At 41.4% G+C, this 25,789-nt stretch overlaps 1 protein-coding gene across 4 annotated transcripts in view; it reads left to right on the forward strand.

Moving 5' to 3' along the window:
- Positions 1-18,309, forward strand: part of STAU2 (staufen double-stranded RNA binding protein 2) — a 310,007-nt gene extending 291,698 nt beyond the window's left edge. For all 4 annotated transcript variants that reach the window (XM_049781812.1, XM_049781810.1, XM_049781813.1 and 1 more), the window contains 2 exons: positions 16,696-16,784; positions 17,922-18,309. In XM_049781812.1, the coding sequence (XP_049637769.1) occupies positions 16,696-16,784; positions 17,922-18,015 (183 nt within the window). In that variant the 3' untranslated portion in view covers positions 18,016-18,309. The remainder of the gene's footprint in view (positions 1-16,695; positions 16,785-17,921) is intronic.
- Positions 18,310-25,789: the final 7,480 nt, after the last annotated feature.

The following is a 25,789-nucleotide window of genomic DNA, read 5'->3' on the forward strand; positions in this document are numbered from 1 at the left end:
GTATTTTATATTCTATTTCATATGTAATTGGACATAAATTAACATAAAATTATATATTATGAAGAAGTTTATGACTGGTTTTGAGTTAAAAATAGAAGGATATATAATAATAACTCTTATTCATTAAGCACTACTGTGATCCAGAAATGAACCCCTCAAATAATCTGGCTCAGTAGGTATTGTAATTTTCAATTTACAGATGATAAAATAAATTGCACAAAGATGTACATAGCAGGAAAACTGGCATTTTTCAGTGAGGCCAAATTGGCTTCTAGTGCCAGGGCATTTTTTGGATCTAAAAATTAGAAAACATGTGTGGTCTTTTTTCTAATAATCTTAGGGTCCTGTAGAAGTCAGAAGGGGGTCTCAATGAGTCAAAATTAAGGCTTTATTACTTTCTTTGTGGGGGGGGACTAGAAGGGCAAACTGGTACCCTCTCATTTCTAGCTTCTAGAAGCCACCCATATTCCTTGGCTTGTGTTCCTCTTCCTCCATCTTTAGAACATACATCACACCCAGGAGAGAGCTCAACAGGTTGAGCCCATGCTTAGGTTTAGGTTTGATTCCTAGAACTATGGAGTCTCCCAAGCACCATAGGGAACAACAGTCTGAGCACCAGGTTTGTAACACTTCCCAACTACTATCAGATGTGTTCCCCAAGAAAAACAAAACATTCCAAATGTCAACATTACAGTTCCTTGACCATTTCCCTTCAGCCATCTTTTTTTCAACCAAGCCAGAAGATTGTCTGATTTTAAGGACTCTTGTGATTTGACAGGACCCACTTAGAGAGTACAAAATACTTTCCCCTCATCCACATTCATATTCCAATTCACTCTCTTCAGTCACATTTGCTGAATGAGGGAATACTTTTAGGTTCTATGGAATAGGACATAGATACCTTGGTGTATATTATCCTGTCAAGCACAGAGAGTGACATTACTAGTTTCTGTGCCTCAAATCACATTTGGATAAATGTCACTACAAATGGATCCAAATACATCAAGGACAAAATACAACTTTAGAGAGCAATGAGTTTGGTAGAACAGAAAGCCTCTGATGAAGGAAAAAATTTGACAGTGTGAATTCTACACTTCAAACTGGTTCTAAATGCACTGAGAATATCTATCTTATTCTTTAAATGCCACTCTGCATTGTTGTCAAAGTTGACTGCTGCCTATATTCTCCATTCATCACTTGTGCCTGAACAGGAACAAACATAATGGCTAAGTATACTACTTAAGTGCACAACTTTGTATGAATTCCCCAAATTCCAGAGTCTACATTTGGAGTGTATCTCTATGGCCTTAATGCCTTCCTACCCCTCACTTTTTATAAAACAAGAGTAACAACACTGTTATTAGGCTAACGTTATTACAACAAACATTTTACTAAGGTTCAATCCTATAGAAATAAATGCTAAAATTATACAAGCATAAATGGAAAATGGAAATTAGAGTAAAATTGTTAGAAAGCAAGCAACAGGGGCTAAAGAGATAGTACAATGGCTAAGGCGCTTGTCTTGCATTCAGTTGACCCAGGTTTGTCCCTAGCACTGCATGTCATTCTCCTGAGCACAGAGCAAGGAGGAAGCCCTGAGCACTACCAGATGTGGCCCCAAAACAGAAGGAAAGAAAGAAGAAAGGTAGAAAAGAAGGCAGCAACTGGCTTAACTCAATTTCAACATGTTCATATTTTCATTTATTCTTTTTTTTGTTTTGTTTTGTTTTGTTTTTGTTTTTGGGCCACACCCGGCGTTGCTCAGGGGTTCCTCCTGGCTGTCTGCTCAGAAATAGCTCCTGGCAGGCATGGGGGACCATATGGGACACCGGGATTCGAACCAACCACCTTTGGTCCTGGATCGGCTGCTTGCAAGGCAAACACCGCTGTGCTATCTCTCCGGGCCCCCTTCATTTATTCTTAAAGTCAGCATTGATAAGCCTAAAATGTAAACAGAACTGAATGGAAGAGAGAGCTGAAAGGGCCAGAGCTCATGCTGGGTTGATCCCTGGCACTGTATAGTTCCTTAAGCATTTCTGGGAATGACCCTAAGCACAGAGCTAAGAGTATTCCCCAAACACTGCAGGATGTAGCTCCCAAACAAACAAACAAAAGATGAGATGGAATAAACTAAGGACCTTATCAAAACACTGATCATTTTTAGTAGTGCAAGGTTCCTTTCCTAATTTTATATAGAGAGACCCAAGCAAGTAAGAAAATGATCATTTGGAAACATTAAATTTTGCAGTCTTAGAGCAATATATAGCCTTTAAGTTTATGGAAGACTGTCCTGGTTTTTTCATTTATGTAAATGATTTAATATAGTCAGTCTCTGAGATTGTTAGGTTGAGAAGTTAAGAGAGTCCTGGGCTGCAAAAGGAGAGGTTTGCATTTGAAGCCTACCATTTTCCCCTTTGAGCTGACTGATTTAATGAGCAGTTCACAGGAGCACTGCTTGCATTCTGAAATGAATCTAGCAGTTAGCTCTGTTCTCAGCTGACTCTGTTCTCAGAGTTCACATGAGCAAGCATTTTAGAAGGGAAAGCCAAACAAAACCAATCTAGAACACTTGCGAAAGGAAAGTCACCCTTGGACATGGATGCTTAGGATGACTTTAATGGGAACAGTCTGTTTCTGAGATTCAGGATATGAAACTGGTGGGGAAAGGATATAATAAGGGAGAGAAGGAAATAAAGGATTCATTGGATAATGTGTTCAAAGTCTTTGAAAAGAACTATGTGTAATAAGAGGGAGGACTTAAAAGATAAGCTTCTAATGAAGACCTTTTGTTTTTTTGGGGGGAGCCATATCCAGCAGGGGTTAGAACTTACTCTGCATTCAGGGATCCACATCTGGCAGAGCTCAGGGGTTCATATGGGGTGCCAGGGATCAAACCTAGGTTGGCTGCATGCAAAGCAAATACCCCTACCCTTTCTGAACTATCAATTCCAGCCCCATGAAGACCTTTGTTATTGCTCATAGTATGACTTTAATGATGCCACATGTCAGAACCAACTATGTAAGTCCTAAAGAAGGAAAATAGAAAGAATGGACCATTGGTTTCACATAATTTGCTAATTGCTTATTGGCAAGAGGAAAGTCAGAAATGACAAATGAAGTGTTAGGTAGGTACAGGATCAAAGCTTGGGCTCTAGAGCCAGAAATTACAGAAGCAGCTGGCAAGATTCTCCTCCACTCAGTGGACCAATGAACACAAACACACATGAATGTATATACACTCACAGACCATAGTGAACAAAGATTCATTGAAAGTATTTCTTTGGCATCATGTTTGGGGCATTGCCATAACTTCCCACAAAACAAGCAATCATGAGGTGGGAGTGACACCTGTTCTAGAACTGTGGGGCTTTTTTCACAGTAAAAATTGCAACATCTTCGAGAGGACACAACTATTTCTGCATGTGTCTGTTGGATGCTCTTCCCTAAGTTAATTGACACCACAGATATACACAGGACACGTTTTGTCCAAAAAGTTAGGAATAAAAAATAAATCTACTTTATTAAAACTCCTTTTTCTCTCTCCTTTAAAACAAAGTTCTGGGGCTGGAAGCAGTGGCACATTAGTAGGGCATTTTTTCTTGCATGTGGCTGACCTCGGACAAACCCCAGCGTCCCATATGGTTCTCCCAAGCGAGGAGAGTGATTTCTGAGCGCATAGCCAGGAGTAACCCCTGAGCGTCACTTGGTGTGGCCTCAAAACAAAAACGAAAATAAAAAACTAATAAATAAAACAAAGCCCTGAGGCTAGAGAGGTAGACAAGATCAAAATTGCTTGCCTTGCATACAGTCAACCCTGGTTCAATTTCTGAACATGGAGCCAGAAATAGCCCTGAATATAACTGAGAATGTCCAGACTGCCTCTCCAACCACTTAAAAATTGTATTAAATTTAATCCAAGTACTGATTTCAATCTTTTCTCTTCAAATTATAAAATGTAATTTGTCATCCAGACAAATCAGACTCGGTTGATTGTGGTAACTTACAAATACTAGATTCAATTTTTTTGATTGTGTACAAAAACTATTTTTTCAAGCTTGAAATAAAATCACTTCATTGGTCTACTTGTGGTATGGCCAAGTTTTATGGATGGATCTGGGTACTTACGTTATTGTCTCCCCAAAATTCTCCAATGCACAGTGTGTGGGAAGTTATACTACACTATTGAGTTTAAGCATTCCTTTTGGATGTTCTCATTAAGAACTGAGATTTACCCTTCTGTTCCAAGACTCCACCAAAATTAGCTTACTCTATCATCAGCAAACTGCACTATTGAAAGGGACAATGCAAATAGGATCTTGTTATCCCCTTTATTGCCTCAGTCAATTAGCAATAAAGGGTTTGCTTCTTAATAAAACTTCAATAAGTCTCCCAAATTGGAGTTTACTTACTTTTTCCTTATTCCAGATGAACTGTATTACACAGTCCATTCATAACATGGTCTTTTGCTTGTTTTGTTTTGTTTTGTTCTGGGCCACACTTGGCAGACTAAGGATTACTCCTGGCTCTGCAATTATAAATTGCTCCTAGCAGGCTTGGGGAACCCATATGGGATGTTGGAATTGAACCTAGGTCAGCACAATACATAGTCTTAGTTTAAAAAAAAAAAAACTGGCCCCCTTAGTGTGGAACAGTTGTTTTAGGTCAAGCCAGAGAAACAGGAAGATTAGGATTTGGTTGATTTTCCACCATCTTCTAGATCTAGATTGGAATGGAGGCACTGCCTAATACAACACTTTCTGTGGTCTGCCCTTTATTTATTGGTTTGGGGCACACCTGGCAATATTTAGGGGTTTACTCCTGACTATACACTTAGGAATTACTCTTGGTAGTGTTTAGGAGATCAGAAGTGATGCCAGGTTGGCCACGTGCAAGTTAAATGCCCTACCCACTGTACTATCTCTCCAGCCTCATGTGTGGCTTTCATACTTGTTTGAAAAACCACTCCATTATGGATTGTTGTTGGGCATTTGTCAGCAATGACTGGAACTTGTTGAATGTAGCTATTTGGGAACTGTTGTGGCACCCTTTCAGCTGTGGACACAGAAAAGGAAGTACACACCATGTGAACCCATGGAATGTTCTCATCTGTGTAGTGTCTTCACTGGGAAAGTAGGGGTGATGAATTGAGGGTAAGGATGGGAGGGGCGCCCAGATTCCTCCAAGGAGTTTATGACAAGTGGGGGAGGAAACAGCTGTGGAGTGCAGCCTCAGTACCTGGAGGGGAGGCACTTGGGCCAAAGTCTCGACTCTTGCTGCTTCCTGTTGCAGCCCCTTCTTATTGCTCTCTATAAATCACAGCTGACTCTTCATCCACTTTCTCTGTGTCATTCTCCTTTGCAAGCCCAGCTCCTCCTCTCACTGCTGGGTCTCTCTCACTAGATTCACAAGGCCTGAAACTCCCTGGCTGCCTCCTACAGGAGCATCCTGGTAGATGAGAAATGAACTTTTATCAGAACTGTAGAGAGGTGAGAAGCCTGACATCCGGTCTCTCCAGAAGGTTAAAAAATGGAGGACCCAGTTACTCTTTTGGTGATTGTTGATTCATTCTTAATGACCAAATAATTATTAGTAATTAGATAGTGCTCTTTTACTTTCATTTTTGTTTTGTTTTGTTTTTGGGCCATATCATGCTATGCTTGAGGCTTACTCCTGGCTTTGTTCTCAGGGATTACTCTTGGCAGGGAATCAGAATAGGTATATAGGATGCTGAAGGTTAGAACCCAAGACAGTGGCTGCAGGCAAACACCTAAACTACTGTACTATTGTTCCATTTTTTTTTTATATTTTATTTTCAACCCAAGCTGTTAGATTTTTGGAGCAAAAGGGGTAACTTGAGTTACACTGGGGGATGCTCAAGGCTGACAATCACTCTGAGCTCAAGGATTACTCTTGACGGTGTTTCAGGGGACCATATGCAGTAGCCAGAGATCTGAATTTGGGTTGGCTGTATGCAAGACAAACACCCTAGCCACTGTGCTATCCATTCCTCCCCCCTACAAACTGTGGGTTATGCCAGGAAATGCTGAGTTGAATTGAACCTTCGAAGTCAGTTTAAAAACAGCAGAAGGATGAAGGCTGGAAGCAACGTGATCCCCTTCTTATAAACCTCTTCTCTAGAAAATGGGCACTTATTTTATGAGTGTAGCTTAAGTGTCTATGGTGCGAAATAATTTTTTTATCTTAACAACTTTAATTACATACATGATTGTATTTGGGTTTCAGACATGTAGAGAACACCCACCCATCACCAGTGCAACATTCCCATCACCAACTGTCCCAAATCTCCCTCCTCCCCCACCAACCCCACCTGTACTCCTAGATAAGCTTATCTATTTCCCTCATACATTTCTCATTATTAGGATAGTTCAAAACAAAGTTATTTCTCTAACTAAACATCATCCCTATTTGTTGTGAGCTTCATGAGGTGAGCTGGAACTTCCAGCTCTTTTTCTCTTTTGTGTCTGAAAATTATTACTGCAAGAAATGTCTTTTATTTTACTTAAAAACCCATAGATGAGTGAGATCATTCTGCGTCTTTCTCTCTCCTCCTCTCTCTCTCTCCTCTCCTCTCTCTCTCTCTCTCTGACTTATTTCCACTCAGCATAATAGATTCGTGTACATCCATGTATAGGAACATTTCATGACTTCATCTCTCCTGACAGCTGCATAATATTGCATTGTGTATATGCACCAGTCTTTCTTTAGCCATTCATCTGTTAAGGGTATCTTGGCTGTTTCCAGAGTCTTGCTATGGTAAATAGTGCTGCAATGAATATAGTGTAAGGAAGGGATTTTTGTATTATATTTTTGTGTTCTAGGGTATATTCCTAGGAGTGGTATAGCTGGATCGTATGGGAGCTCTGATTTCAGTTTTTGGAGGAATCCCCATATTGCTTTCCATAAAGGTTGAACTAGATGGCATTCCCACCAAGCGTGGATAAGAGTTCCTTTCTCTCCACATCCAAACACTGCTTGTTCTCATTCCTTTGTGATGTAATGCCAATCTCTAGGGGTGTGAGGTGGTACCTCATAGTTGTTTTGATTTGCATCTCCCTGATGATTAGTGATGTGGAGCATTTTTTCATGTGTCTTTTGGCCATGTGTATTTCTTCTTTTTCAAAGTGTCTGTACCATTTCTTCTCCCCATTTTTTGATGGGATTAGATGTTTTTTTTTTCTTGTAAAGTTCTGTCAGTGCCTTGTAATTTTGGAGATTAGCCCCCTTATCTCGATGGGTATTGGGTGAATAATTTCTCCAATTCAGTGGGGGGGCTCTTGTATCCTGGGCGCTATTTCTTTTGAGGTGCAGAAGCTTCTCAGTTTAATATATTCCATCTGTTAATCTCTGCTTTCACTTGCTTGGAGAGTGCAGTTTTCTCCTTGAAGATGCTTTAGTCTCAATGTCCTGGAGTGTTTTACCTATGTGTTGTTATATTATCTTATGGTTTCAGGTCTGATTTCGAGGTCTTTTCATCCATTTGGACTTACCCTTCATAACATGATGTTAACTGGGGGGTCTAAGTTCAATTTTTTGCAAGTGGCTAGCCAGTTGTGCCAACACCACTTGTTGAAGAGGCTTTCTTTGCTCCATTTTAGGATTTCTTGCTCCTTTATCAAAAATTAGGTGATTGTATGTCTGGGGAACATTCTCTGAGTATTCAAGCCTTTTCCACTGATCTGAGGGCCTGACTTTATTCCAATATCATGCTGTTTTCATAACTATTGCTTTGTAGTACAGTTTAAAGTTGGGGAAAGTAATTCCTCCCCATATTCTTTTTCCCAATGATTGCTTTAGCTATCTCGAGGGTGATTTATTGTTCCAAATGAATTCAAAAGTGTCTGATCCACTTCTTTGAAGAATGTCATGGGTATCTTTAGAGGGATCGCATTAAATCTATACAATGCTTTGGGGAGTATTGCCATTTTAATGATGTTAATCCCTGCCAATCAATGAGCAGGGTATGTGCTTCCATTTCTGCGGTGTCCTCTCTTATTTCTTGCAGCAGAGTTTTATAGTTTCTTTTGTATAGGTCCCTTCACATTTTTAGTCAAGTTGATTCCAAGATATTTGAATTTGTGTGGCACTATTGTGAATGGGGTTGTTTTCTCAATGTCCATTTCTTCCTTATTACTATTGGTGTATAGAAAGACCATTGATTTTTGTGTGTTAATTTTGTAGCCTGCCACCTTGCTATATGAGTCTATTGTTTCTAGAAGCTTTTTCATAGAGACTTTAGGGTTTTCTAAGTAGAGTATCATGTCATCTGCAAACAATGAGAGCTTGACTTCTTCCTTTCCTATCTGGATTCCCTTGATATCTTTTGCTTGCCTATCACTATAGCAGTATTTCCAATGCTATGTTGAATAGGAGTGGTGAGAGAGGACAGCCTTGTCTTGTGCCAGAATTGAGAGGAAAGGCTTTCAGTTTTTCTCCCATTGAGGATAATATTTGCCTCTGGCTTGTGGTAGATGGCCTTAACTATATTGAGAAAGGTTTCTTCCGTTCCCATCTTGCTTAGAGTTTTGATCAAGAATGGATGTTGGACCTTATCAAACACTTTCTATGCGTCTATGATATGATCATGTGATTTTTATTTTTCTTGTTGTTGATGTTGTTGTATTATGTTGATAGATTTACGGATGTTAAAATCAGCCTTGCATTCCTGGGATGAAACCTACTTGATCGTAGTGGATGATCTTCTTAATGAGGCATTTGAATCCTATTTGCCAGGATTTTGTTGAGGATCTTTGCATCTGTATTCATCAGGGTGCGGAATAATTAATAGAAACAGAGTAGAAGAGTCACTGAGAGTGATTTGGAAAAATAATTTCTAATGATTGCTGAGTTATGGAAGCCAGTATATGAGCAGCTCATTTACTTGATTGGAAATATAGTGATATGCCTAAAGATGTGGGCTTAATTCACAATATCTCTGACTCCATCCACTTACAAGCATGTGTTCCCATGAATAGGTTGCTGAATTCCAGACACGTGGGACTCAATCATGCAAGGATGTGATAACATCCTCTACCTGATGAGATCATGATGGTAAAAGGCCAGGACCAGGACTTTAGCAGTGTGATGCTCTCCAAAATAGTAGGGCTTACTGTTTATAGAGAAGATAAATCCCCTTTGTTGTCTTTTATGAATTAGAAAGAAGTGTTCTCATATTTACAAGCAATTATATTCAGGGTTATCAATCCCATGTGGGTTGAATGATGTCATCAGATAGATAAGAGAGGGTTGTTGGAAAGTCCTCAAGCATAGCTCTGGAGGGAAGCAGCCACACAAGAATTCTGAAAATCCGTTCATGGCACCAAGTGAAAGAGCTCATGGCCATTCTGGCCTATAGGACATTCTCCAGGTGATAACAGTCGTTTTGACAGTGCACGGGAACCTGCCTGGCATGCTGATAAGATCCTCCAGATGATTTAGCAAGAGCTAAACTCTGCTCCTTGAGATCTGGGTTTATCTCCTGGTCTATCTCTTTTGCAAGGAAGAAATCAGTTAACAGATTTTGCTTGGTGAAAATAAATCATTTGATTCCCAGTATTCAAGCAATACAGAGGACCAAATACTCCAAAAGTAATTAGTAAGTGAGTATATTGAACCTCAACATGACTGGGGAGAGGAGGGTCCCCCACCCCACAAGTGGTTCTTTTGAGAGATATGGGCCCTGTTGGCAATATCCACCCAGGCAGGCCATGGATTCAGTGTGAGGATCGAGGGATATTTGCTGGCACCATGTGATGTTGGGGATACCTGGCATGCGGGAGATCTTGGGAGCTCTCCAGAAACAATATAAATTGCACTTAGTGTATGCTAGGCAAATGCCTCAGTTGCTGTACTATTTGCAGGCCCACTAAAAGGGACTTTTGAAGAGAAAGGGGAAAGAGAATTGTTTGGGATTGTTGTTTTCTTTCTCCTGTCAAAAATTAAACAGGACCAAATAGCCCTCTCGCTTTCAGGAGACACTTTCCATCAATATCATAAAGAACATTTTTGGGCTCTGATTTGCCTTATGTAAAAGTTAATTTGGGAAATTGTGTGTGTGTGTGTGTGTGTGTGTGTGTGTGTGTGTGTCCTCTTTAAAAAAAAAAGACAAGATGGGGCCAAAGAGATAGCACAGCAGTAGGGCGTTTGTCTTGCACGACGCCAGATCCAGGACAGATGGTGGTTTGATACTGACACTCACTATAGTCCCCCATGTCTGCCAGGAGCCAATTTATGAGCACAGAGCAGGGTATACCCCTGAGCACCACCGGGTGTGGCCCCAAAACAAAAACAAAATAAAAAGACAAGATACTTTTAATTATTTATAAAACTATTGATTAGAGCAAAATAGTTGTACATTTGTTGAAAATCATTGATTCACCAAGAATACCATGGCCAAGAGTTCACTAGTCCATTTCTTATCTTTTTTCTTTTTTTTTTTTTTTTTTGGCCACAGCCATTGACATTCAGGGGGTACTAGTGGCTTGGGGACCATATAGGACACCAGGGAGATCGAACCATAGTTCATCCTAGAGTTAGCATGTGCAAGGCAAAATGCCCTCACTGCCTTCACCACCATTCTGATCCCAAGACCATTTCTTAAAGTTGGATTTTCTAGAAAGGTAAGCCCACCTTGGTCTTTCAGAGCCGAGCTGTGAGTGGGCCAGACTCCTCACTCCACACACTGCCTATGTGAGGCAAGATGCAAAGCTTGGGTTCATAGGGACAAATCCAGAGGAATGTATACACCCTACAGGACCTCTTCTCACTGTAATGTCACTTGGGACACTGCCCCAGCTACCTCAACATTGCCAGGCCTGCCTGGAATGACCTCAGAACCTCAACATTCATTTAAATAGGACTCAAATCTCCTTCACCCACTTTATTTTGAGAGGAAGAAAAACATTTCTCCATCTGAGTCTTTTTGGAACAGGGTAAATCTAATGCTGGAAAGCAATCAAAATTTCACTTAAAGCTGTCTTCAGAATAAGGCAAATGATGATGATAGACATGTGAAAAGCAGGTGGAACCATTAAATGGCAGAAGGATTCATTCAGAGAAATGGAGGTGATTCCTAAGGGTGACTTGATAGGCATCCCCCACACCACATGTATTCCTCAGATTGTTCTGACAACCCTTTCTCTGTCTTAGACAGGTGGAAAACTTGAATTTGGACTCTTCAAAATGTGCAGCATTCTTGGCACAAATATTCAGTCTAGGAATTTTTAATATCTGTTATTGGGAGTTTGGGATTAAACCTTGTGGTGCCAGATCGCCTTAAAGATCTTCTCAAGGTACTCACGGGGATTTTATGCAGATGCTGGGAATTGAACTAGGGATCACCATATCACAAGAAAAGTCTCTTCCATTTCTGGGTCGTATCTCTCCAGTCACACTCTGGAAAGGACTGTGATAGCTCAAAGTGATGCTTTGGCACAGTATTAATAGATTAACTGGCGAACCAGGACTTTGACTCTGTGGTAGAACACCTATCTCACCAATGTGAGGCCTTGGGTTCAATTCTCAGCACTGCCAAAAAATAAAATGAGAATTGGAAATGAACTTAGTGTCTATCAGGAGGCCTTGGCTAAATGCTTACTCTGAGGAACTGAGTTATGTGAGTTACTACTTCGAGCCTCTGAAGACAGAGACTTCTGGTGTACTTTCTGGCTCTGTAGCAATGTTCCTGTCAGTTAAAAGAGCAATTTGCACAACAGTGTTGGGATGTGGCGTAGGTGTGGTGGCAAGGGACAAAAGAATTAATACAGGGATTAAGTTTCTTGCTTGCATTCAACCAACCCCTCAGAGTACCACCACAGGTGACAAAAACTGTCTCCACCCAAATAAAATAAAGTGTTTGGCTATGGGGAGTGGACAGAAAAAGATGTGGGATAGGCCAGAATATAGTACATTGGGAAAGGGCATTTGTTTTGCATGTACGTGATGGGTTCTGTAGTATAACAAGCATTAAGCAGTCTGAAAAGAGCGAGGAAAAGAAGAAAAGACGTTGCCTTTTAGAGCTTACTAAAGTTTGAGAGAGGGGGGCAGAAAGGGAGAGAGAGAGAGAGAGAGAGAGAGAGAGAGAGAGAGATGAGAAGAGAGTGAGAGAGCAGAGAGATGAGAGAGAGAGAGAGAGAGAGCCGCAAGAGGAGCAAGAGAACCAGTAAGGGGAGGCCTGAGCTTTGGGGCCAAACTGCCACATTTCGCACAGAGAAAGAGAGAAAGCAGAGCAAGTTGCATCTGGCTGATGCTAATTACCAGGGGGCCTGAGGCCCCCCCCCAGTTCTCCCCACCGTCTGCAGGCTCTACTTATGTTTCTTCTTGGACCCCCCATCTAACTGCCCTCTAACATAAAGGCTTCTCCTTTTAGGTTCAATTTCTAGCATCCCATATGGTCTCCCAAGAACCACCAGGAACATTATTGGGAGTGGCCCAAAAACAAAGAAGGAAGGAAGGGAGACAGGAAAGAAGGAAGGAAGGAAGGAAGGAAGGAAGGAAGGAAGGAAGGAAGGAAGGAAGGAAGGAGGAAGGAAGGAAGGAAGGAAGGAAGGAAGGAGGGAGGGAGGAAGGGTGGGAGGGAGGGAAGGAGGGAGGGAGGGAAGGAGGAAGGAAGGAAGGAAGGAAGGAAGGAAGGAAGGAAGGAAGGAAGGAAGGAAGGGAGGGAAGGAGGGAGGGAGGGAGGGACGGAGGGAGGGAGGGAGGGAGGGAGAAAGGGAGGGAGGGAGGAAGGAAGGAAGGGAGAAAGGGAGGGAGGAAGGAAGGGAGGAAGGAAGGGAGGAAGGGAGGGAGGAAGGGAGGGAGGAAGGGAGGGGGGGAGGGAGGGAAGGAGGAAGGAAGGAAAATGAAAAGAGAAATATGGGAAACATGTATCATTTAGTGAATGGTTTAGGGGACCAGGAATATTATAGTTGGTTTGTCTCCCATATTATGACTTTTCTGTAAAAAACGCTTTAATTATTTAATAGTATGTTATTTTATCAATATTTTAATTTGCCACCACCCATGATTTATACTATTCATGATAGGGTATCATGAATATTGTTTCCAACAACACCTCCCTTCACCAGGGCCAAACTTTTAACAATAAAAAGGTATAAAAATGGGTCTAATCCTCAATACCAGAAAAATAACATAATGAAATAAAGCTATAAAAGATATTCCTTCCGGGACACGGAGAGATAGACATGGAGGTAAAGCGTTTGCCTTTCATGCAGAAGGTCATCCAATTCGAATCCCAGTGTCCCATATGGTCCCCAGTGCCTGCCAGGAGCAATTTCTGAGCATGGAGCTAGGAATAACCCCTGAGCACTGCCAGGTGTGACCCAAAACACACACACACACACACACACACACACACACACACACACACACACACAACAAGATATTCCTTCCATGGGGCCAGAGCAGTGGCACAGGGCTTAAGGAGTCTGCCTTGTGAGCGTTTAGCCTAGGACGAACTGCAGTTAAGATCCCCCAGAGTTCCATATGGTCCCCCCAAGCCAGGAGCAATTTCTGACTGCATAGCCAGGAGTATATGAATATATAATATAATAATATATATTGCTTCCTTAATGAAGAATTACAAACTATGTTGCATCTCTGATTATTTCTTAGTGTTGCCTGTAACAAAGTACCACAAACTGGTATTTGATTAACCGCAATATTTTGTCTCATGATTTTAGAGACCTTGAGATTCATGATCAAGATGCTGGCAGAACTGATTCCCTTCCAAGGACTGAGTGGCCTATTCTGCTCTCTAGTTTCTAGAGTTTGCTGGCACTATGGTATTCCTTGGCATTGAAGGCACCTCTTTATTCTTTCCTTCCCTCTTCACATAGTGTTCTCTGGTGTCTCTTCTGTGTCTCATTTCCCACATTTTTATAGGGACATTTGTTATTTGAGGAATCCACCCTACTCCAGTATGACTTCATCTGGATTAACTGCATCTGTTATCCTGGTTTCAAAATATGGCACAGAGATGATGGGGTTTATTTTATTTATTTGTTTGTTTATTTATTATGGTGTTTTTGGACCATACCCGATGGTGCTCAGTGGTTACTCCTGCCTTGCAGCGCTAGCCCTAGGACAGACCGCAGTTTGATCCCCTTGTGTCCCATATGGTCCCCAAGCCAGGAGCGATTTCTGAGTGCATTAGCCAGAAGTAACCCCTGAGGATCACGGGTGTGGCCTCAAAACAAACAAAAATAAAATAAAAGACAAGGAAAGAAAAGAATCCTAATGTAAAATAGGAACTTCACTGACATTAGATCAACAGCCGCCAATGTAAATGATGCAAGATTTCCATAGAGGACATGAGGGACACAGTTCCATAAAGGAATGGTGTAGGGCTAGGGATGGAGGGATAGGATCTATGGGAACTCTGATAAATTGGCTCCTAAAATTGTGAATCTAAAACTTCTTTAAAATGTCTATTCATTGGAATATCAGAATCATAAGATAAATCACATAATTTTTTAAGTATAAGGGTGAGAGAGAGAGAGAGAGAGAGGGTATTGCAAGCCCCTCGAACCTTCTTCCTGAACCCAGCTTGAATAAAAGCAAGAGCATAAAACAGAGACAGACAGACAGACAGACAGACAGACAGACAGAGGCGTGTAGGTATTGCAAGCCCCTCAAGCCTTCGTTCTGAACCCAGCTTGAATAAAAGCAAGAGCATAAAACAGAGACAGTAAGAGACACGCGCACACACACACACACACACACACACACACAGAGGGAGGGGAGAGAGAGAGAGAGAGAGAGAGAGAGAGAGAGAGAGAGAGAGAGAGAGAGAGAGAGAGAGAGAGAGATGAGAGAGAGAGGAGAGCGAGCTCATTGGTGTCTAGCACAGGTTTTGCATAAGAGGCTGGGATTTGATTTCTGACTACACATGAACTCTGGCTCCCCCAAACAACAACAAAACCTTTTCTTTCTTTTTTTTAAAGAGAAAGAAAAGAAATTGGAAAGGAATCAGATACCACTTGCTTGATCAGTCAGCTCCCTTGGAGCCTAAATAGATAGAAGTTGGGGAAACTGCCAGACTTTGCTCCCTTTTCAAAGGCATTTGAAGAGAGACAGATGACCAAGGTGTGGCTCAGCGGGACACACCCCCTACCCCTACTCCTGACTGCTCACACCTCTCCTAGACTTCACAAAAGCCCTTCTAAGGGGAGCGGGAACTGAAAGTTGCTGGGGTGGGGGTGGGGGTGGAGGAGAGGGGAACTAAATTCTTATTCTAAGAAAAAAAAAGTTTGGAACGTGCATGGGAGTGTCAACAAGTTATGTAGATCTTATCAGCCACGCATTTTTGGTGCCTCCCAGCTACCCAGGGCTCCACCAGCCTGTCAACACCCTTCAGCATCCCACGCACCAGCGGCCTATCAACTCCTCCTTAATCTCTGCCCTGGCCACGGCCTCCCTGGAGCCCTCCACAATACTGACCCAGCCACCCCCTGTCCGCCCCTCAGAGTGCTGTAGGCCCAAGATGCTGTTAGCCCTCCTCCACCCTGGGATTTGCAGTGTCTGGAGAATAGAACCACATCATGGAGTTTCCATCCAAAAGAGGCACTCTGGGTTCAGCCTCAGGGGGGAAAAAACAGGAGGATGCAAAGTCATTGTCCAATCTGAGAGACCCCATTTGCAGATAAAATATTGGGTTTCATGGGTCCTGAGTGATAGCACAGTGGGGAGAGCGTTTGCCTTGCACATGGCTGACCCAGGTTTTTATACCCAGCATCCCAGATATGGTTCTGCAAGTCTGCTTGGAGTAACTTCTAAGCATAGAGCCAGGAATAACCCCTTAGCACAGCCTGGTGAGGCCCCAAACACCCCCAAAAACAAACAAACAATAAAACAGCAACACCAATAAAACATTGTGTCTCTCCAGAAGCATGGAGAAGGCTTAAGGCCTAAGTGGAGTTCCCACCTCTGCATATCTTGCCCAATCACTAAAAAACCTAAGTGTCTCGTGTCTCATGGTACATACCTGGTTCCGTACGAGTACAACTTTTCAAAAGTAATTTTGCTCAAGAATGCCTCCAAAGTGTTTATTTAGATTAAATTAAAATGATTGTCCTTATGAGCCAGGTGATAGTATAGTTCAGACACATGCCTTGCCAGTAGCTGACTGTGGTTTGAATTCTTCAGCATCACCGACAGTCCTCGAGGCTCTTGGGGTAGCCCTGGAAATCCCTGACACCACAGGGTTGGAGCAGCACTGCATGCTCAGGCCCTAGCCTTAAAACACTGAGTAGGTTTAAGGTTAGTGAATAAGAATAAGAGGTCCCCAGGGGGCCCGGAGAGATAGCACAGCGGTGTTTGCCTTGCAAGCAGCTGATCCAGAACCTAAGGTGGTTGGTTCGAATCCCGGTGTCCCATATGGTCCCCCATGCCTGCCAGGAGCTATTTCTGAGCAGACAGCCAGGAGTAACCCCTGAGCACTGCTGGGTGTGGCCCAAAAACCAAAAAAAAAAAAAAAAAAAAAAAAAAAGAGGTCCCCGGGGGATCCTGAGCACCGTTTGAGACCCCCTCTCCTCCCCCCTCCACATACACATTTTAAAAAAGGAAAGAAAATTATAGTCTTTGTTATGCATCTTAGCTTTTTTTTCTATTTCAATGATCTGAATTACAGTGAAGTCATTGAATGACTTCCCATGTTTGTGTGTCTGTTTCCACTTTCAGGCAGCTTTAAATGCCTTGCAACAATTTTCTGAACAAGGACTGGATCCAATGGAAGGCACAATGAATACTGAAAAGGGTTCTCTTGAAAAGTGAGTAACTTTTTGTCATATTCTTACAAGGTTGTAACTGGTCCAGAATGAAGTTACAAATAGTAGGATAAAAAAAAAATCAAAACAGAAATAGCTATCACTCACAAAATCATTATCCAAGTAATTGAATAAATGAGAATTAATACACATGAATATATCTTTATTTTCTATATATCTGTAAATATTTTAGCTACCACCTAATTTACTTCAGAATTTTCAGGCCTTTGTTGGAAATGTGTGTGAGTTTTGTGGAAAACTCACAAAAGATTATTTTTCACTTTGTACTGTTGAGAATTCTCTGGCCAAACCTTTTTCTGAAGTAAAACTCTACTCACATGTCTCCAAAGCTGTGGGCACAACAGAGTGCAAAGAAAATGAAGTGGAGGGAAGGCACGTCCTCCCTTGGCTGCCTTCCCTTTTGTACAATGTTATAAGAAACACAGGTTAGCTGCAAAGGGCAGCTTTTTGCAAAGAATTGCAAAAGCAAAACAGCTCAAATCAGTATTTCTGAAATTCAGCTCATAGGGTTTGTTTTTCTAAGATTTCAGCATCAGGTCTTATCTAAGAGCACTGGCAGGGGGTTTCTCCAGAAACTCACTTTAGACTAAAGAAATCTAAAGCAATTGTGGATTCCAAATATGGTTCTTCACCGTAGATTCCAAAACCTCTTTTAAAGCAGAGATAATAGCAGGTGAGATTTCTCACACTGCATTGGGAGTCCCACTTTTTAGAATGAAAAAAAAAAATCAATAACCTAAAAGCAAAAATGTAAATAAATAAATAATAACCTAAGAGCATGCACCAGATTGAACTGATCTGACACGTAAGTAAGCAAACCACCTGAAACAGCTCTTAGTCATCCATATTTAAAAGGTGAGAGTGTGAGGAGCAAACATTTTGTAAATAGACAGGGCATTTTAAGCCGTCTCCAGATTGGCAACCATTTATAAGCTAATTTAATCAAAACCATTTCCACATGATCTCATCAGTAGACTATCTGAACATAAATATTGTTGTTTCACTTTAAAATGTCACTTTGGTGCTGACCTTTGATTCCTGTGTGCCATCTGCTAATAAACATGCCTGAAGACGTGCAACCCTGGACCTTCAGCTCTTGTTAATGTATTAATCTTCCAGACAAGCCCAGCATCTGGGAGAGAACGTGGACACTAAACAGACACACCCGGGCTCCATCGCTCAGGACTGCAAGAAATCAAAGTCGGTCATCTAGCAGCTCCCAGCACCCCCGACTGCCACCGCATCCTTATAAACCTGTCAGCACGCATGAGGGTGTCTGTGTTCAAGGAAATGAATGACTAATACCATTATTTGAGTCTTATGTGAAGACAACACGATTCTAACACAAGAGATAATATACATAGGACTGTTTATTCAACTGGGGGAAAATAAAACTCTGAGCTTTTTCCCTTGGAATTTGAGATCAGATCATAACTCACTGACCCAGAGGCAGCCGAAATCTGATCCTGCTACTGGAGCTTAAAATAACAATTAATGAAAAGTGTTAGAGACGGAGTTAAAAACTTTTCAGTGATTAATAGAGAACTTGGGTTTGGTTCTGTTGTTTTGATTGTTTCCTCGTGGCCTTTGTGTTCTGTTGTTATAGTCTCCTTCTTCTCTCTTTCCCCTTCCTTTTGTTTTAAAATGCTTGATGATTCAAAAGTTAACCAATGATGTGTTGTGGAATGTGATGGTCGTTGTCTTCATATAGAGTCAGTTTCTCTTTTTATGCAGGTATTTGTCATCTTCATCCGATTATCATTATGAATAAGTTCAAGAGGCACTACTCAAAGACATATCCAAACAAACATGGTTTAGACCAGGTCAGGTGTTTGATAGATTAAAAATAGGAAATAATGTCAGGCATAACTAGTTTCAGGAATTTTAAAGAGAAAATGAAAGAAAGATGAAGCACTTGTTGGTTCTAAGCACCATCATATTACTAACACGAAGAAGGAGGCATCTTGCCTCTCAACCAATTTCCTGGATTCCACATTCTGTTGTGGATGTCACATTACCCCCCAACCGTGTGTTGTATCCACTCACTGTTTGCATCTAGAGGGTTCTCAGTAACTGCCTCTGGTCTGGAGACAGTGAAGAGAATCAAAAGAAATAATGTACATGGGCGAGGAAGGGCAAGCCTGTCAGAGGAGCCCTAGAAATCTTGCCAGTTTGTTGCCAGCCACACTCTGGACCAGCATGTTGGAAACCGGTGTGCAGCAAATACAGTAAAAGAATTTTTGTTTGCTTGGTTTCTTTGTGAAGTGTTATTGCTGTTATTCTTGCATTTCCTCACTCTCTTAATTGTCACCTTAGTGAAACTCCAAGGCCACCACTGGCCTAGTCACCCTGCATAGCAGTGACATTAGGGAAGGCCCAGGCTCCCCGTGACACAGGCCCTATCTGTGAATCTACCAAGCCGCCTCCTGGGTGACTGGACCGGGAGCTGAGTTCCTGACCCACCAACGTCATCTCATTGTTCAGGCTTTCTCCTTATTGATTGGCAAACATTGCGCAATGAGAAAAGACTATATGATCTAACTGCTCAACCCCACACGACAATAGGAATAGAATTACGTAAGATTTCACAAGCCAAACCACTGCGAATCTTGGTCTGGCTGACTCACACACGACTGGAGAATAAACAAACAGCGACATAAGGAAATAACTCGGGGGTTGTTTTTAATGATTCCCATGTGGGGAAGTCAGCCAGGATGAGGAAGGCTAGGTGCTCTTGGAGGAAATAGGTTTGGTTCCAGAAAGCTGGGGGATCTTGTGGAAATAAATCATAGCACACCAGGTAATGTGGAGGTTCACAAATGTAAACCCAGGTGAGAAATACTTACTATAAAAAGGTCCAGTATACTCTAAATCATTCCTTCGAAATGTTTTCGGGGGACTTTTCATAGTCTTCAGCAGATGAGACAGAAAGCCTGAAAGCTGTGAGCCTCTTTACCAAATGCAATAAACATAGACCATTGGTGTCTCACAGAGACCTGAGACCAAGGCCTGCAGGCCTGTGGGAGAGTGATGAGCTCAGGGAACAAACAAACATAATCAGTTCTCACAACCCAAGTATCTGAAGCATTTAACTCTGCAGCTAGCTGTCGGAAGTTATTCTCAGATCTACAGATGTGGCCCTGAACACCCCAGAATGGTGTAGGGGTGCTGGTGTGTGTGTGGGTTGAGTTATCACTTTGTGTAGGAGCTTCTGTTTATTTTTTATTCAAAATAAGATCCCATCTACCTGCCTGAAAAGTCCAGGGAAGATATTTCTGGTAACAAAATCACTTCCTGGGAACCCACAGAATTTTCTTAGGGCTTCATTAACAATGCAAATGATGGGTGGCAAAGGCCTGAATGGTTCCAAAGTGCAATGTTATATATCATGGGAGGGGAAACCATTAGGTAGATTTATTGAAAGAATGTTTCTTCAGCACCAGGAGATCTTTTGATGAAAAATGGAACTCATTATTCTTTAAAGGACACAGATTGACTTATCTCCTTTATCAATTACAGTGTCTGCTTTCAGCTTTTCTCAATCAGCAAGGGCTTTGTAGTTCCTTCTTAGGGCTGAGGCCAATGTGTTTTACGAAAAAGGTTTATTTTTACATTTTAATTGGAAATATAATATTGTGCTTTGAAACTCTGACCATCCCTTCTAGTGCAACTTGCCAAAGATGAAGGTGGTGGTGGGGTGACACAAACAAACAGGCTGTATGACTGGGATATTTCTTGTCTTTCCTGGGGTGAACTCTCTGAGAAATTGTCCTAGAATTCTCCTCCTCCCATACCCCCATACCCCCAGCAAATATTCTTAATAGTGAGTTTGCTGTGGTTGACAGCTTCAACCAATTTCCTGAACCATAAAATTAGAATAGATGACTGAAAAACTTATTTTATTCTATAGAAAGAGTTTTAGGAGTCCTCATGTGGCCTTGGAAATGAAGTCTAGATCCATCGGCTGGTGTTTAAATTTTGATGCTGTTGAGTCATCAGTGCATCAAAGTTAACAAAGAGGATAGAAAACTTACTGAATTTGGGGCCGGAGAGATAGCATGGAGGTAAGGCGTTTGCCTTTCATGCAGAAGGTCATCAGTTCAAATCCCCGTGTCCCATATGGTCCCCTGTGCCTGCCAGGAGCAATTTCTGAGCATGGAGCCAGGAATAACCCCTGAGCGCTGCAGGGTGTGACCCAAAAACCAAAAAAAAAAAAAAAAAAAAAAAAAGAAAACTTACTGAATTTGTTTGTAGATTCAATAAGTTGTTAATGAACAAATCATATGTGGATTATTTTGGGGTTACATTAATCTATATCACCATAAGGTAGGTAGAAATAAATGTACAGGGGGCCGGAGCCGTGGCACAAGTGGTAGGACATTTACCTTGCACGCACTGAGGACAGACAGTGGTTTGATCCTCCAGTGTCCCATATGGTCCCCCCAAACCAGGAGTGATTTCTGAGCGCATAGCCAAGAGTAACCCCTGAGCGTCACCAGGTGTGGCCCGAAAACCAAAAGAAATGTATAGGATAAATAAGTTTTAATTATCATTGTTTATATAACATAGAGATAGACACACATGATAATATATGGTTTTACTGTGGATAAAATTATAATTTCAATTTTATGGGGGGAGGGGACTGTGGTAACTATTAATAAAAAACACGACAGACACAAAACCCCTTACTCCAAAAGAATTTAAAATTGGTAGAGGCCCCTAGCCTATTTTACTAGGTCTAATTTCTGCATATCTATGGCCTCCATAGTCTACCAGATTTAATACCAGATCCTTTGCCCAAATTGATTCATTCCTAGATTTCCATAATACAGATACAGATCTCCATGAGGAGACCTGTATTATAATATCTGTTTCAAAGCAAAGACTTATTAGATTTGTTCACACCCAACCATATATTTCTGACAGACAATTCCATCCCAGTTCTCTCTCTTGCAAGACCCATTTAAAAGTTGCCTCACAGGAAAGGGTTTTTCCCTGAGTGTTCTCACCTCTTTCTATCACTAACAGCTTCCTGAATTCAATCCCTTGCATACTCTGATGTGTGCTGTAGTAAATAAATACTCAAAGAGACTCTTCCACCTAAATAACCCACATTCTAGTGGTGGGGAAAATAGGCAAGGAAGTGAAGATGAAGAGTTGAGTATTTTCTATTTGAAACTATTGTCTGTGACTCCTTATTCCTCTTTTTGTCTCTTAAGTCAGATACCTTTCATTCAGCCCACTGTGTTTTGGGCCTTGTGTTGGATTCTGGTGACCCTGTCAAAAAGCCACCATCTGCTTTCACTCTGGTACTATATCTTATCTCACCTCCCCCCACACATCTCAAACATCCTCCAATCGATCACTCTCTGATCCACCTCGCTGAATACACTAGATTAAATGTTCTGAAAGCTCACCCAAACTTAGAATGGGCATCAAGTAAATTTGTTCCTCATTGCACCTCTGGCCTAGAGAAAATGCCTGCCTTCATATGGTAAGTACTCATCAAATGTTTGTTGGCTAGATCAGTGATCTTGAAATACTGCCATGATGAATTTGTCACTCTGACTGAATCAATGGTGATTTGGGTAGGTAAGTGTTGTCTATTGGGTGGCATCTTTTGCTTGGGGAATAAACTTCATGTTCTACTTTTGCTCATGCCTAGCATTGGTGAAGCCACTTATATATTTTTTGTTTTGTTTTTTGTTTGTTTGTTTTGATTTTGATTTTTGGGTCACACCCGGCAGTGCTCAGGGGTTACTCCTGGCTCCATGCTCAGAAATCGCTCCTGGAAGGCTCAGGGGACCATATGGGATGCCAGGATTCGAACCAATGACCTTCTGCATGAAAGGCAAATGCCTTATCTCCATGCTATCTCTCTGGCCCCGCCACTTACATTTTTACGATTCATTTTTTATCCCTATTTGGAACAAGTGGGAGAGGCTGGGAATGTGGTTTGGGTAGTAGAACATGTGCCTTGTATATGAGATCTCCCTCACTTCAGCCCCTACAGCAATAACTAAATATGTGAGAATGTATCATCTGCATTTTTAAAGTGTATAATATATGTTAGTCAGCACAGCATTTCAGTCACAGTTCATGGGTGTTAAAAAGTGTTCTGGTCAGGGCCAGAGAGATAGCATGGAGGTCGGGCATTTGCCTTGCACGCAGAAGGTCGGTGGTTTGAATCCCAGCATCCCATATGGTCCCCCTAGCCTTCCAGGAGCAATATCTGACTGTAGAGCCAGGAGTAATCCCTGATTGACCCCAAAACAGCATCAACAACAACAAAAAGAGTCCTGGTCTAAGAACGGAGAGATAGTACAAGGGCTAAGGTTTATACAATCCTTGGGGTTCATACAATCAGTTTGTTGGCCACAAATTGTCAGGACAGACTCCAAGGCCTCCTGAATTCTGTGTGAGATTTTTTTTTAATTTTTTTAAATTTTGAATTATGAGAACAAAAGATGCAAAGAAAGAGGACAAGGTAAAGTTACAGTGGAAGGACAATCACCCATAACATAATTCTCATAAGAAGTCCCCTTGCTGATATCTTAACTTTGAACTTTCAGCCAAAGAATGTTAAGATAAATAAAACAGAATCCATGTACCATTACTTTGTCCCTCAAGTCCCCAGATTGTAGCACATTATAATATTTCTTAACAGCACACAAGGCAATCTAAAGCCATAAAACTTACGTAACTCCTTAAACATTAGAGTCATAGTATTTTTTACATTTCCATGTACATGCATATTAGCTTAAGTTAACCTCAAATTTTAAGTGGGTGCATTTTAAGGATTAGAGTCAAAGGAGCACAGTAAAAACTGTGTTAGAGTGGCAATTGTTGTTTGCATAGGCCCACCAAAATATGAGAGGCATGGAAAGGAATAACCTTGGCCTAAATCCAAAGAGATCCTACCCCTGAAGTTTCCTGGCATAAGACCAACTCTAGGCTTCAGGCAAGTTATCATCCGATCCAAGACATTGTCCATAGTGCCAACACACTTTTCACACAATCTCTGTTGTTGGTATCATGTTTCTGTATTAAAGATTCTGGAATCTGTGTGAGATTTTTAAAAAAAATTTACCACTTCATTTTTTAATATTTTTATATTGAGAATTTTATCTCTAATATGTGAGCTTTTCAGAGGTGAGAAGAGGCTGGGTCACACTTAATAAATAGTGCTCCAGGCTTACTCCTGAATCTGTGCTCAGAAATAACTTTTGGCAGTACTTGGGGCCATGTGTGGTGCTGGAGATTGAATTTGGGTCAACCAGCCAGAGGATAAACAAGCACTTTATCCCCCTATACTATAGTGTTGGCTCTTGTGTGATTTTTTTTAATCAAATACATACAAGGAAAATACTGCTATCAATGAAGAATCTTTTGTTATAAGATTTAAAACCCCACTCAAGCCAGAAATGAAAGATTTTACATAAAGCTACAGGGTGTTTTCCAAAGCCTAAGGAAAAATATGCAGATAGGGACTAAAACAGGGGTCTCAAACTCAATTTACCTGGGGGCTACAAGAGGCAAAGTCGGGGTGAGGCAGGACCGCATAAGAGATTTCACACACACAAAAAAAGTCCTCAAACATCATTATTAACAGTTTTAATTATTTCTTCTGAACATGAATAGAATATTGAGTGAAGATCATGAACAGTTCTTCTGAACATGGCATCTTTTGCCTATTCCTTGCTGCCAGAGACTTGACAGCGCTTCTTCTCATAAATCTGAACCACATTTGGCTTTAGAGAGGAAGCAGTTGAGACCCTCAGTATGGCTTGAAGATGATCATCATTAAGTCTAGATCTGTATTTTGACTTATTGAAGTTCAATGTGGACAATAACTTTTCACACAAAGATGTGCTCCCAAAAAGGCACATGGTGTGCTTGAACATTTGGGAAAGCTCAGGGAAGCTGGGGGACAATTCTCTCAAAAATTGCCCATGCATGTCTGCTTTTCCACTAATCTCCCTGAACTTGGCTTTGAGATCAGAGTTGCATTGCAGATCAATGAGCTCCATTTGAAGCATAGGAGGGACATCTTGCACAACAAAGGAAAAGGGGTCCACAAAAATTTGGAAAGTGGCTCTGTGCTTTTTGAAGTCTGCAAATCTGTGATCAAATTCCTTCTCTAGCTTAAAAATAGCATCAACATATTTCTCACCACTGAATGGTATGCCTGCATCCACAAGTTCCTTGCATGCTGGGAAATGGCAAAGGTTTGTGTGAGAAAGCTGGGATTTCCATAACACAAGTTTTGTGGAGAATGCTCTCACATTGTCATAGGCAGCACTGATAAGCTGCCCTGGGCCTTGTAACATCTTGTTTAGTACATTCAGCTTATGTGTGATGTCAACAAGAAAAGCTAAATGCATGAACCATTTGTGATCACTCAACTCAGAAACAGCATTCCCATCCTTCTCCATGAAGGCTTTCACTTCTTCTCTCAACTCAAAAAATCTTTTCAGGACATTTCCCCTGCTGAGCCAATGTACCTCGGTAAAATAGAGCACATCTCCATATTCTGACCTCATTTCCTCTAAAAAAAAAAAAAAAGCACAGAACCTCTTGTGCTTTAAGCCCCTGGATCTGATTTGATTGATGCATTTCACAACAACAGACATTACATTGTCACATGGCAGACATTTACTGCAAAGGGCCTGCTGATGGATAATGCAGTGAAGAGCAATGGCCTTCTCTACACCCTCCTCTTCAAGTTTTTTTTGAACAAGTGACACCAGTCCATTTTTCCTCCCTATCATCGATGGCGCTCTATCGGTTATTATTCCAACAAACCTCTTCCATGGCAAACCTGCATTCTCAATGGCATCACACAGATGCCAAAATATCTCATTAGCGGTGGTCTGGCCATGCATTGGAATTATTGTGAGCAGCTCCTCTGTCAATTCAAAATTGCAATCAACACCACGGACATAAATTGTGAGCTGCGCACACAACATATATATATATATATATAT

The sequence above is a fragment of the Suncus etruscus genome, chromosome 10, assembly GCF_024139225.1.
Source record: "Suncus etruscus isolate mSunEtr1 chromosome 10, mSunEtr1.pri.cur, whole genome shotgun sequence".
Taxonomy (NCBI): Eukaryota; Metazoa; Chordata; class Mammalia; order Eulipotyphla; family Soricidae; genus Suncus; species Suncus etruscus.